The sequence below is a fragment of the Bactrocera neohumeralis genome, chromosome 3, assembly GCF_024586455.1.
Source record: "Bactrocera neohumeralis isolate Rockhampton chromosome 3, APGP_CSIRO_Bneo_wtdbg2-racon-allhic-juicebox.fasta_v2, whole genome shotgun sequence".
NCBI lineage: Eukaryota > Metazoa > Arthropoda > Insecta > Diptera > Tephritidae > Bactrocera > Bactrocera neohumeralis.
This window is the reverse complement of record NC_065920.1, coordinates 28,080,520-28,093,265: the sequence shown is the minus strand read 5'-3', so window position 1 is coordinate 28,093,265 and position 12,746 is coordinate 28,080,520. Positions and strand designations below refer to the sequence as shown.

The following is a 12,746-nucleotide window of genomic DNA, read 5'->3' as shown; positions in this document are numbered from 1 at the left end:
GTATGTATATTAGGGTGCTTAAAAAAAAAAAATTTTGAATTTTGAATTTTTTTTTCAACTCTTACGCCCTCAAACGTTAGTGATTGACAAACAAAAAATCCTCCCTCAAGCCAGGCGCTGTAGCTTAACTCTAACGGGTCGCTATTTTTTCTTAGGTTCCCATACATTTAACATAGGAATTTTCGTTTTTTCATTCAAATTAAACAACTAATTTTCGTTTCTCAAAAATAATCATCACATATTCAGTAAGTTCACTTTTCAAACTTTAAAAATTTTTGAAAAAAAAAATTCTAAAAATTTTTCTTGAAGCACCTTAATGTATATGAGTGCTTATGCTGACAGCTAATTGAATTACCAATCAATATTTAATGCTGCTATAGGCAATTAGTTCTGCCATGCAGGTTGTTGCCTACCTTTGCAGAGCTATCCCCACTGATTAAGCCACTTAATTAAATACGCTGTTATTAACAACTTGTAATGTTCCTGGAAATTTTACGGCATGCGACTAATGTCCTATTATCCTGTTCAAAAGTCAAGCAACTAAAGTGCTTATTGCGCAATTCAAAAAATCCCTAACTGAGACAAACTGATTTTAATTGAATTAGGTAGAGAGTAATGACATTAACTAAAAACTAACTGTAAAAATTCATTCAAATGCTAATACATATCCGAAACTGCTAAGATATTTATTAACACGAAGTTGGCGCAATTATTTGTTTGAACTTACTAAACTACCAATACTTGTGAGCATCAGTGAAACCTGGCAATCACAGGAATAGCTGATTTCATCAACTATTTTTAAGCAGATACTCTTCAATTACGGATCATACAAAAATTCACAATAAAAGGATTCATTCATTAGCGAATTTGGAAAATTAATAACTTTAGTTTAAAACCAAAAGGTTATAAGACAATTTTTGGTATAAATGGTGAGAACACGACATGGGTGAAAATCAGGTAGATATCTCAAAGACTGAGGGAGTAGTTCGCGTATAAGGTTTATATATAGTATATTATATACATATCTGTCTGAGATATGACTAAATCGACTCAGCACATCGTGCTGACCATTTGTATAGAATATATTTTATAGGGTTTCCGGCATCTCCGTCTGGGAGTTACAAACTTCGTAGACGCTGTTCAAAGTATAAAGACATATGATTTCGGTTACTCTGTGGGCTTCAATCTCGGTTAAAAAGTATAGGAAAATGTTTTCTGTTCTATTTTCTCTTCTTTAGGCAGTTGTATATAATTTTTCATATAAAATATTAACAGTAAATAGTAGTGGGTCGGCGGTTCAAAACTTTGCCTATCCTATAGATTTTACTACCAGTCTATGAACATAAAATAGTAAGAGTTAATTTAAAAACTCTTAATTTCTGCTTCAAAATCTGTGTCTTATCACTGAAAGTAGTTCCCCTTGGTTCCAATACACTAGTGGCAACGTTTTTTCCAATCCTCGAAACAGTTATTAATGTCAATTTTCAGAATAGCCTTCAATGCGCGTAGCGATTCACGTTTAATGTCTTCAACTGACTCAAAAGGTTTCCCTAAAGCGGTCGTTTGAGTTTGCTGAATAGGCGGAAGTCACATGAAGCTAAATCAGACAAATAATGTGGTTTCGGCACCTTATTGGTTGAAAATTTGACGAAAAACTCACGAAGAATCAATGCAGTATGCGATCGTGCATTGTCGTAGTGCAAAAACTAAGGGTTGTCGGCCCACAATTCCGGTCTCATTTTACGAATAGCTTCAGGAAAACGACGCGTAACTCAAATAGTATTCCTAGTTGACAGTTTGGACGGTCGTTAGGAATTCGGAGTGCACCACACCTCTATAATCAAAGAAAACTGTCAACATAACCTTGAATTTTGAGCTGCTGACGTGTTTTTTCAGGTTCGGCTCACCTTTGCTGCGATACTCGGTCGATTTATGGTCTGTTTCTGGGTCATAAGCATAGATCCAAGACTGATCGCCAGTAATGATACGTTTTATGATATGCCGTAGTCCGAAAGCATTGCTTCACAGACGTTAAAGCGACGCTGTTTTCCGAAAAAATTGTGTGATTTTGCAACCAACGTGCTTTCACTTTTCTTAGGCCCAAATCATACTTTCAAAATGGTTTTCACTGATCCTTCCGATATTCCAACGATGCCACTAAGATCTCTGACTTTTAATTGTCGATTCTGAAGCACTAATTCTTTTATTTTCCCTTTTGGCCCGTGGACTTGCTTCATAATTCAACTAAATATGTGTTTGTCTAACTTTTTTAATAATATGAGATTGAAACATTTATGCATGAGATCTAACACATAAGCCATCAAAATTTGCATATATACCAGTTAGTTGTATGGAGAAAGTAGTTGTGTTTAATATTTGGGCTAGTCTGTATCACAACTAGTTGCAAAGTAGTTTCTAACTGGTTGAACTTACTGCTGGTATGGTTTAATCATTGCGCACATTTACATTAATGCGAACACCAATAAATAGTTGTTCATCTTAGTGCTTAATTAAGTTGTTGCCGTACCGGGAATACTAACTACATCGAATAGCTGTTACTTTGAGGACATCGCTTTGATTTGTAAGCATTGATAAAGCTTTGGAAGCTGGAAGTGGTGCTACATAAAACGACGCTAATGTTCAGTTGTACCTTTTAATGTGAGAATGTTTGCAGGATAATGAGGCAACCACATATCTCATTAGTCTGTGTATATATGCAATAAATTTGTGAATCTGTTTAGTTGCCTACTAAACAAGGCAAAGTTTTTGGGTAAAATAGTTGTTGAAGTGTTGCGTAAAATTGGCTTTCTGCTCCGCGTAGGCTCGCAACATTTAATTAGTAAAAATGTCTAGGGACTTATAAAGCTGATGTTCTTTCATGTGATTGTAGATAACTATAGTCCTTAATATAGTCAGCGCATAGTTATGAAACTGCAAACATTGTTAAACATACAAGTTCTAGCGCTAATATAATTCAAATAGTTTATGTAACAGTAAATTTAAATACTCGTAAGTTAAGCTCACTAACCTTTTACTTTCGAAATATACGTGATATTACCTAAGCAAAAACAGCTTTGCCTTTGAAATGTTAATAATATTTTTTAATTATTTCCTTCACGTAATCATTGCAACTTGTATGAACGAGTATTTTGCAATTACCAATGAATATTAATATAAATCAAATTCATAAATAAAGTAATGTTAGGCAAGAAGTATTACAATATTTTATGTATATTATCGAAAGATTATGACTATTCTGTGGCTTATTTATTAGTACTACTTTTTCCCGTTCCAACGTAACTGCCAAGCAACTCTATCTAATAATATTTGGAATGTTTTCTGCCGCTATCACAATAGCAACAACCGTCTTTATTATGTAACTTTTGAACTTTTGAATTAAAATTGTCAACGTCTAGAGTCCAGCGTTAGGGTCTTCATAATCGGTATATGAAAACTAGGTTAAGATAGCTTAGGTTAGGTTAAATGATCGATCGACATTGTCCTCTCACTTGGCCAACTTATAACACCGGTCCACCGGTAACATGAGCTCCCATCAAAGTCCTAAAAAATCAACCAAATCAACTAAGCGTTTGAAGTCGATTCAACTTGTTGAGGTAGCTAATGTCAGTTTCGGCTATGAAGGCATAACTGCCGATATGTTTCAACCACAGTCTGGCAAAGGCTGGGCATTTGAGGAGAAAGTGTCTGGTTGTTTCCATCTCAACTTCTTCCATACAACGATGACAATTTGCGTCCGACAAATTTTTAGCTTTGCAGCTTGAATGTCTTTTGGACAGTGCCCAGTAGATGAGCGGTCCAGTAAATCTCCTGCATTCTTCCTTAAGCCAGAAGGATCTCGCAGTTGCACAGTAGCAGGTCGTTCACAAATGACTTTTAAGCGCACGTAAGGTCCATTGTCTGCCGATATGTTCCCTGCTAGCACTAAAGATGACAACGGTGATCCAACTCGTTTCCCGTCTGTTGAGATCAGTTATGCGTGCCATATCTTGCTCGCTCATCGGCTTTTCATTTTCCAGCTACTTCGTTACCCAAACAAGTCTGACGATAAAGTAGGTTTTTGATATTTCTAGTGAGGATAGTCCGGTAGCCGTAAGTTAAACTTGACGGAGCGCTCGTTACAGAAGACACTCCATCAAAACTTCTCTCCTAGCTTTGACCAATCTATAAAAAGGCTCACAGGCTACATAAGCAGTGATTTCTCCTCGTTCACATATCTCTCGTTTGTATGTCAGCGGAGAACTATCCACTAGAAGTAGCCTCTGTGACGCAGTGATCCAAGTTCCTGTAGATGCAATTCAAGGAGGAGAGAATTTTAGCGTGGCACTGTTTGGACCTCTTCATATACACATCTTCTCTGAGCCTTCAGCGCAGCAATGCACCTGACGGCAATGTCGACAGTTGTTAGGTTTAGAATGATATTAAGTACTTTTATTGGTGAAACTAGCAGAATATATAAACCGATGTCGACAAATGTTGAGTCAGAGTTTCCTAATTATTGAAGCACAATTTGTGAAAATTTTATTGTCATTTTTAACGTTATTCCGGTTCACATAACGGTTGTTTGTCTGTTCAAAACTAAAATGCCAAGAGGATTATATATACCAAATAGGGTGAGATAGATAAATGGATATTTCCGTCCGTTCTGTCACATCTGTGGATGATCTGTCCGTCCGTCCGTATAATTGAGTAAAATTTGAGATATCATGATGAAACTTGGTACACGTATTCCTGGGCTACATAAGAAGGTTAAGTTCGAAGATGGGCAAAATCGGTCCACTGCCACGCCCACGAAATGGCGGAAACCGAAAACCTATAAAGTGTCATAACTAAGCCATAAATAAAGATATTAAAGTGAAATTTGGCACAAGGGATCGCATTAGGGAGGGGCATATTTGGAAGTAATTTTTTTATATGTCGACTAAGTTTTTTGTACATATTAGAATCTGCTATCTTTATCGATTGTTCTTGACATTTCATATGATTCAAAAATGGAAGAAATTGCGTTTAACCACGCCCACCTGTACAAAGGTATGTTTGTGTTAACGGACTAACGAAAATGAAACACTAAATTTTACGGAAGAAACAGAAGAGCCAACATTAAATTTTGTTTGAAAATGGGCGTGGCCTCACTTTTGGACCAAAAACCATATTCAGGAAATGATGAAACGGTATATAATGACGATGATGACATGTAGCGAAATATGAGTGAAATCGGTTAACAACCACGTCCTCTTCCAATATAAAGCTATTTTGAATTCCATCTTATGCCTTCTCTGTATAATATATAGTACATTAGGAACCAATGATGATAGCGGAATAAAACTTTACAAAAATACGGTATTTGAAAAATATGTAAATGACTGATAATGAAATCTCGATTATCACTTTATCGTGCGAGAGGATAAAATGTTCGTTGACACCCGAACTTAGTCCTTCCTTACTTGTTGAACTATGCCAAGAAGACTGATTGATTGAATATTGTGAGAAAATCGGTGGAATACTATGTAATATTTAAAATTCCACATAAAAGTGGATGATTTCACGTATATTGCGTAAAATTTGTGGGTTTCTTTATAAAACACTCTGCTACTGACATAATACTTCGAAAATTATTGCACTTTCGAATATAACTGTTACGAGTATTAGAGATGAATCTTGAAATGGCTAAAGAATATGAATCAAGCTTTTTCGAAGGTGGGGCTATGCTCACTTTATGAAAATTTAAAGTCTATCTTTGACCTTTGGTAACCCCACTTTGTGGAAGTAATAATCTATCTCCTAATAAAAACTATATTCACACATAAAGAGCTCTACATTATATGAGGAATTTCAATTTGCTAAATAAATATCTTATATTATATTGGCTTGATTATACAAATTCCGTCAAGAGCTGCTGTATATTAATTGAAACAATGAATTAAACCGAAAAAATGTAGAAAATAACTATTAAGGTCCTGTTCATACAATCACTTTGATTATTGCTTCTCAAATGGCATTCTCTTTCCATATCTTTTGTGAACACTTTCTGTCTTCTAATTACGATTTAAGCTTAGATTATCACAGCCTCATATAAAAATTATTATATTAATCAACATTTTTTATTTTCATTGCAGAAATTGAGCCAACACTGAAAAAATAAAAAAAAAAAACAAAATGGTGAGTTTGTATAAATTTTTTTTAAAATTATTTCTATGCTTAAAGATGAGTTTGCTACACTTAGCATTTCGACTGGTAACTGGCGAATGACACGCGTGGTGGTTTGCTCCAAGGCCTCAATCGAAGCGGCATTGTTCGTATAGACTTTAGACTTTACATATCCCCACAGGAAAAGGTTCAACGGTGAGTTATTACACCATCTTGGTGGCCAATCAACCGGCCCAAAGCGTGAAATTATCTGCTTACTGAAATGAAGCAATAAATCCATTGTTGCGGTGTGTGAGAAGTGGCGCCGTCTTGCTTAAACCAAATGCCGCCTCATGCCTCTATGGGCCTCATCGCTGAACAAAAATTCGATCGAAAGCGTCGGATCCTCTTGGAACTTTTCAAGAGCCCATAAAGTGAAGCAATGTCGTTTGGGAAGGTCGAGAAGCTTCAGTTCTTGCACAAGCTGTATTTTGTACGCTTTCAATTTAAGATCTCAAAGTAAAATTTGCCAAGTCGTTCTATACGTCAGTCCGAGTTGCTGCGAACGGCGCCAAATCGACTCTCCACGGTCTTCGTATTTACTTTCAGCTATGGCTCTTATATTTTCTTTACACCACGTCCAGCACAGGTCTATTCGTTCGAATATTATCCAATAATGAATGCTGGGCCTCAAGGTGGGTGATGGTGTTGCGAATAGTACGCTCAGTAGGCCGATTATGTTGACAATAAGTTGAGCGAAGCGTACGAAACACATTCTTTACAGAACGTGAATTTGTGTAATAAAGTTGAATGTTTTTTTAAACGTTCTTCAGGTGCTAGTCTTTCCATTATGAAATGCTAAACAATACTGAACAAAATTAACATATAGCTTGACACGAGTTATGCGTGATCTGTGAAGAAAAGGCTTTTGAAAAATGTACCTCTACTTAGATCACTCGTTAGTATTAGGTAAATATGGTAATGAGGTTGACTACTCAGTTGAAGTAAGGATTTCAGTTTTGATCGATGAGGTTGTATGGCAGCTACTCAAGTATAAGCTATACCATATACTATATATGATTCTTTTTGGGGTAAAAAAGACGTGTTTTGATATCTCAAAAACGGGAGGATGTTACAACAGAAGGACAAGGGTAAACCGACTCAGCTTGTCATGCTATCCATTTATAAATATATATACATATATTTCAAAGGGTCTCCTACTTTTCCTTCTGGGTCTTACTGTTCAAGGTATAAAAAAGCACACAATTCAAATTGTTTTAATTTAAATCTGAAACGGTTTAAAAATGACTTAAATACACTGCTGCAATAACCAATAAAACCAACCAATTGGTAAACAACGTCGCTTGTTTGATTCTATAAATACACGTACGGGTCCGTGAACTGTATTTCAGCATAAAGTGAGTGTTAATGTGAAAGCCTATTTAAGTTGAGCTCGGTTTAACTGCAATCGCCAATTGTTGTGCGTACCTTCATGGAATTTGCGTTGCAATTAGGTGAGGGAGAGGTGCCACAATGGCGTTGTGTATGGAGCAGAGTTGTATGCAACTACGCGCAGGTGCCCGCAAACCACAATGCATAAAAAGTGCAACTAGGCCTGCAGCAGCACACGTGGTCTCATTAGGGTGCGCAATAATTTAGCGGAAAAAATTAATTTCTGATGAAGAATTTCTAGATATAATAAAAATGAGATTCAATCTTATCCCAATTTTGTGTACTAAACACACTGCTCTGCTAAAATTCGGAGATTTAACCACTGATCTATTAAAATATATATAAATACATATATATATATATATAACACATCGAAATGAGTCACACCTTAATGTACCATAAATATGCACGTTACTTTAAAATTCTGTTTCAATATTGCACAAAAATCATATTTATTGGTCAAATGTCACAGACGCAACACAACAAATTCAACAATGCAAAAACGAACAACGGAACCAGAAGTGGATTGGTTGTTAAATTTAATATAACTGTATAGCAACGGTAACGTAGCAATACAAACATGCAATGAAAGGTGGAAAATCACTGGGGATTAAGTGAAAAAGTGCCATTGCTCTCAGCGCAGGCATATTTGATCGTTAATGCAAATTGTTGCATGCGTGAGGAATCAGCAAATACAAATATTGAAATTAACAAGTAAGGAATGGCTAAGTTCGGGTGTCACCGAACATTTTATACTCTCGCATGATAAAGTGATAATCGAGATTTCATTATACGTCATTTACATATTTTTCAAATACCGTATTTTTGTAAAGTTTTATTCCGCTATCATCATTGGTTCCTAATGTACTATATATTATACAGAGAAGGCATCAGATGGAATTCAAAATAGCGTTATATTGGAAGAAGGCGTGGTTGTCAACCGATTTCACCCATATTTCGTACATGTCATCAGGGTGTTAAGAAAATATTAAATGCCGAATTTCATTGAATTCGGTAGAGTAGTTCCTGAGATATGGTTTTTGGTCCATAAGTGGGCGAGGCCACGCCCATTTTCAATTTTTAAAAAACGCCTGGGTGCAGCTTCCTTCTGCAATTTCTTCCGTAAAATTTTGTGTTAGTGTGTAGTCGGTTAACGCACTTTTAGTGATTTTCAACATAACCTTTGTATGGGAGGTGGGCGTGGTTATTAACCTATTTCTTCCATTTTTGAACTTTATATGGAAATGCCTGAAGAAAACGACTCTGTAGAGTTTGGTTGACATAGCTGTAGTAGTTTTTGAGATATGTACAAAAAACTTAGTAGGGGGCGGGGCCACGCCCACTTTTCCAAAAAATGGCGTCCAAATATGCCCCTCCCTAATGCGATCCCTTGTGCCAAATTTCACTTTAATATCTTTATTTATGGTTTAGTTATGACACTTTATAGGTTTTCGGTTTCCGCCATTTTGTGGGCGTGGCAGTTGGCCGATTTTACCCATCTTCGAACTTAACCTTCTTATGGAGCCAAGGAATACGTGTACCAAGTTTCATCATGATATCTCAATTTTTACTCAAGTTACAGCTTGCACGGACGGACGGACGGACGGACAGACGGACGGACAGACAGACATCCGGATTTCGACTCTACTCGTCACCCTGATCACTTTGGTATATATAACCCTATATCTGACTCTTTTAGTTTTAGGACTTACTAAAACAACCGTTATGTGAACAAAACTATAATACTCTCCTTAGCAACATTGTTGCGAGAGTATAAAAACTGTTGCCACCTATATGGCATATATAAATACCTATGGGCATTTGTATGAGCGAAAATCTTGTGAAAAATCATTCTTCATATTCTCAGAGAAAGGAAAATGATAAAAAGTTCCGGTTTTTTGCTTTGAATGTTCTCTTCTTTTTCTCACTACAACAGTGGGTTGGGAATATTAGTTCGTCAGCTACTTCAATGCTTGGCGAGTTCACGTCAGTTGTATATTCCAAGTACAGATAAGTCCCAGTGCACTTGGTCCTTAAATTGGATGCGTGGGCGCCCTTACTTCTGTTGTAATGAGTCTCGAATCGAAGAAGTTCTTCGCTGGAGCACAGTTTTTATGCAAATGACAAAGCCTAACCAGCGCATTCGTACACCACAAGACAATCTCTTCCGCTTCTTTTTTTAGGCTGGAAAAGCTTGCGTTAACGGCTCTACCCTGGCAATATTATTTGCGTACTCCAGTAGTACTTTCAGATTAGACCGCAGTTGCAGTTCAGATTAGTGGCACTCAGCACTTTTTCCAGCATTATATTGAAGAAGATGCACGAATCAACCTGTCTGAAACCGCGTTTGGTATCGAACGGCTCGGACAGGACTTTCTTGATTTTGACCTACGAATTTTGCAGTGATACCAAATTTAAACATGCTGTTGAATAGGCAGCTCCTGTCAGTGCTGTCGGAAGCGGTTTTGAAATCGACAAAAAGGTGATGGGTCAAGGGTCTTCTCCAAGATTTGACTTAAAAAAATCTGATCTATTTATGGTGAATTTCCTAGGTCTAAAGTCACACTGAAGAGATCCATTCAGTTTAATTACAATGGGCTTAAGTCTTCACACAATACTGTCGAAAGAACCTTATAAGCATTATCTGAGAAAGCTGATCCCGCGATAATACGACTACAGGATCTCTCTTCCTGTGGATAGGTACTCATACTTCAATCATTGGGCATACATTCAACCGACCAAATCATGCTTACCAGTTAGAATAAGCGCCTTTCCAGTTCCTTGGCGTCGGATTTAAATAGTTTAGCTGGTAATCCATCGGCCCCTGCGTCTTTGTTGTTCCTAATCCACCTTAGAGCGGTTTTTACCTCGTCTTGGTCGAGTAGCGGAACGACAAATTTGTCACGGTAGGGATTCTGGGCGACTTCATACCTCATATATCGGCCAACATGCGAGTTATCTCACTGAAAATGTGAGAGTGTGCTTCATTTATAACAGGCATCTTTGTGCCTAAAAGGGATACAATTCGACGAAAACTTGAACTAGCATCCATATAACTAATATCAGAATTTTCGAATATCTGGCTGACTTTACTACATATGATTGGTGATGGTATATGAGGTACCTTACTGAAACCCTGGGAGCATTTTACAACAGCGCGACAGTCGCTCTTCCTTTTCGCTGTTTGACGCCAATTGGATATTCCAAGAGTATCCAGGTCCTTCTCCACCTGATCTTTCCAATGGAGTGAAGATCTTCCTCTTCTTCTACTTTCCCCGGCGAGTATTTTCATTCATTCGAACTACATGACTTAGCCAGCGTAGCCACTGTCTTTTAATTCCCTGTTCCATCGTTCAATCAAATGCGATATTCGCCGTTGCTAATGCGCAAAGGACCATAAATCTTCCGCAGGACCTTTATCTCGAAAACTCGTAACGTCGACGTATCAGATGTTGTCTTTATAAGGACGGAGCCATGTGTAGAAGCCATTCACTTGGGAGTGGCCGGAAACGATTCTTTTACATATGGCCCAAGCAGCTCAGGACTTCCGGTCTTAGACCAATTATCCTCTGGTTAGCTAAGAACATCCGTTTGAAGGCGAGCTAAGTGAGAACCATCTCTCCAGGGTTTTGCGCTGAGCTTGGAACCCGCAACGTAAGAACACTACCACCAAAAGAAAGAAAACAGCCTCGGATGAGAGACCTCCTTCTTAGTATGTGGTACGGGCAAAACTAAATAAAATCGGGTCGATATTACCACAAACCTTTTGCCGAATTTCGGTCAGTATAGAAGCTATACCTATATACATACATATGTATAGTATATGTACACACAATTGCTTGGATTTTGATCTGCTGGTTGACGTTTTGCACTTTAAGGTTTTTCCTTGGGTACGGAAAGCTCCAGGGTCCAGCTCTGAAAGTATTCGACACAGTACCCGTCGGGGGAAGCAGAGGAAGAGGAAACCCTCCACTCTGTTGGAAGGACCAGGTAGAGAAGGATCTGGCTTCACTTGGAATATCCAATTGGCGCCATCTAGCGAAAAGAAGAAACGACTGGCGCGCTGTTGTTAACTCTCCTATAATCGCGTAAGCGGTGTCTATGCCAGCAAAGAAGAAGAAGAATTCCACTAATCAGGCATCTGGGCATATGCTCAAGTGGCAAACATGATCAGAATGTGTTTAGCATTGATTTCGCTGCTGCGTAGTCAAATACTCATCACTTTACTGAGAGCTTATATATTGTACTCCAAATGTTTGCTATTGCCTTATGGGAGCTTTGTAAATTTAAATATACAACCCACTGAGCTACATTTTTCCTAATGGGTGTTTATAAACAGAGTTACAGACATACATTTGCACACTTGTTTGGATCTGTTATGTGTTTGCACTCCTCTCGGCCAAAAGTACTCCTACACCATGCTAGACAACTGACACGTTGTCTGCGTTTTCACAAGCTGCAAATGAAAAGCAACAACAAACAGCAACATTGTCGCACTTGTTAAGAGATTGCCGCGATTTTTCGCTTGTTTTTAATTTATAAGGGCCATCAGCATCATTACAATCCGCACACCGCATCGCCACACACATCTCTCCAACTCCAACCATTGGCCCGCCGCTAGGCTGCCGAGCGAAGTGCTTTTGAAACGGCAAACCGAGTACAATGCGAAAATAATAATAACAAAAACTTACTTGAAAACCTTTTGACCCAAATAAAAAAGTGGCTCGAGCTTTGGGAACGAACCGCCGACGCGTTCCGCCGACTTTGTGGCATGGCAGCGCGGCAATTATCGCAGCAGCGTCGACACCAGCCCAACAGAGACAGAGTTGCAAATTTGCCGCTAGAGCTCCGAAAACGTACCCATTATAATATATAGTATATATGTCTATATATATATATATATATATGTATATGTTTGTTTGTTATTGTTGCCACGGTTGTTGCTGCAATGCGCCCGGAAAAATGCATCACTTGTTAGTTGACACAAAAGCGCAGCCCATGGTATCGCCACTGTCAATGGGAATTATGTGTACCACGGTTGCTTCTCTGGCTTTCTTTTGCTTCACAATTTGTTTTGCGAAGTGCTTGTTTTCAGCTTTTTCCCAAACATTGTTTCATTTATTGGCATTATATAAATTGTTGATTGTGTG

General features: G+C 37.9%; 1 protein-coding gene across 2 annotated transcripts in view; it reads left to right on the top strand.

Annotated features, from left to right (window-relative positions):
• LOC126753300 (uncharacterized) overlaps nucleotides 1-12,746 on the top strand; it is a 161,225-nt gene that overhangs the window by 106,630 nt on the left and 41,849 nt on the right. For both annotated transcript variants that reach the window (XM_050464639.1, XM_050464638.1), the window contains one exon: nucleotides 6,135-6,177. In XM_050464639.1, the coding sequence (XP_050320596.1) occupies nucleotides 6,175-6,177 (3 nt within the window). In that variant the 5' untranslated portion in view covers nucleotides 6,135-6,174. The remainder of the gene's footprint in view (nucleotides 1-6,134; nucleotides 6,178-12,746) is intronic.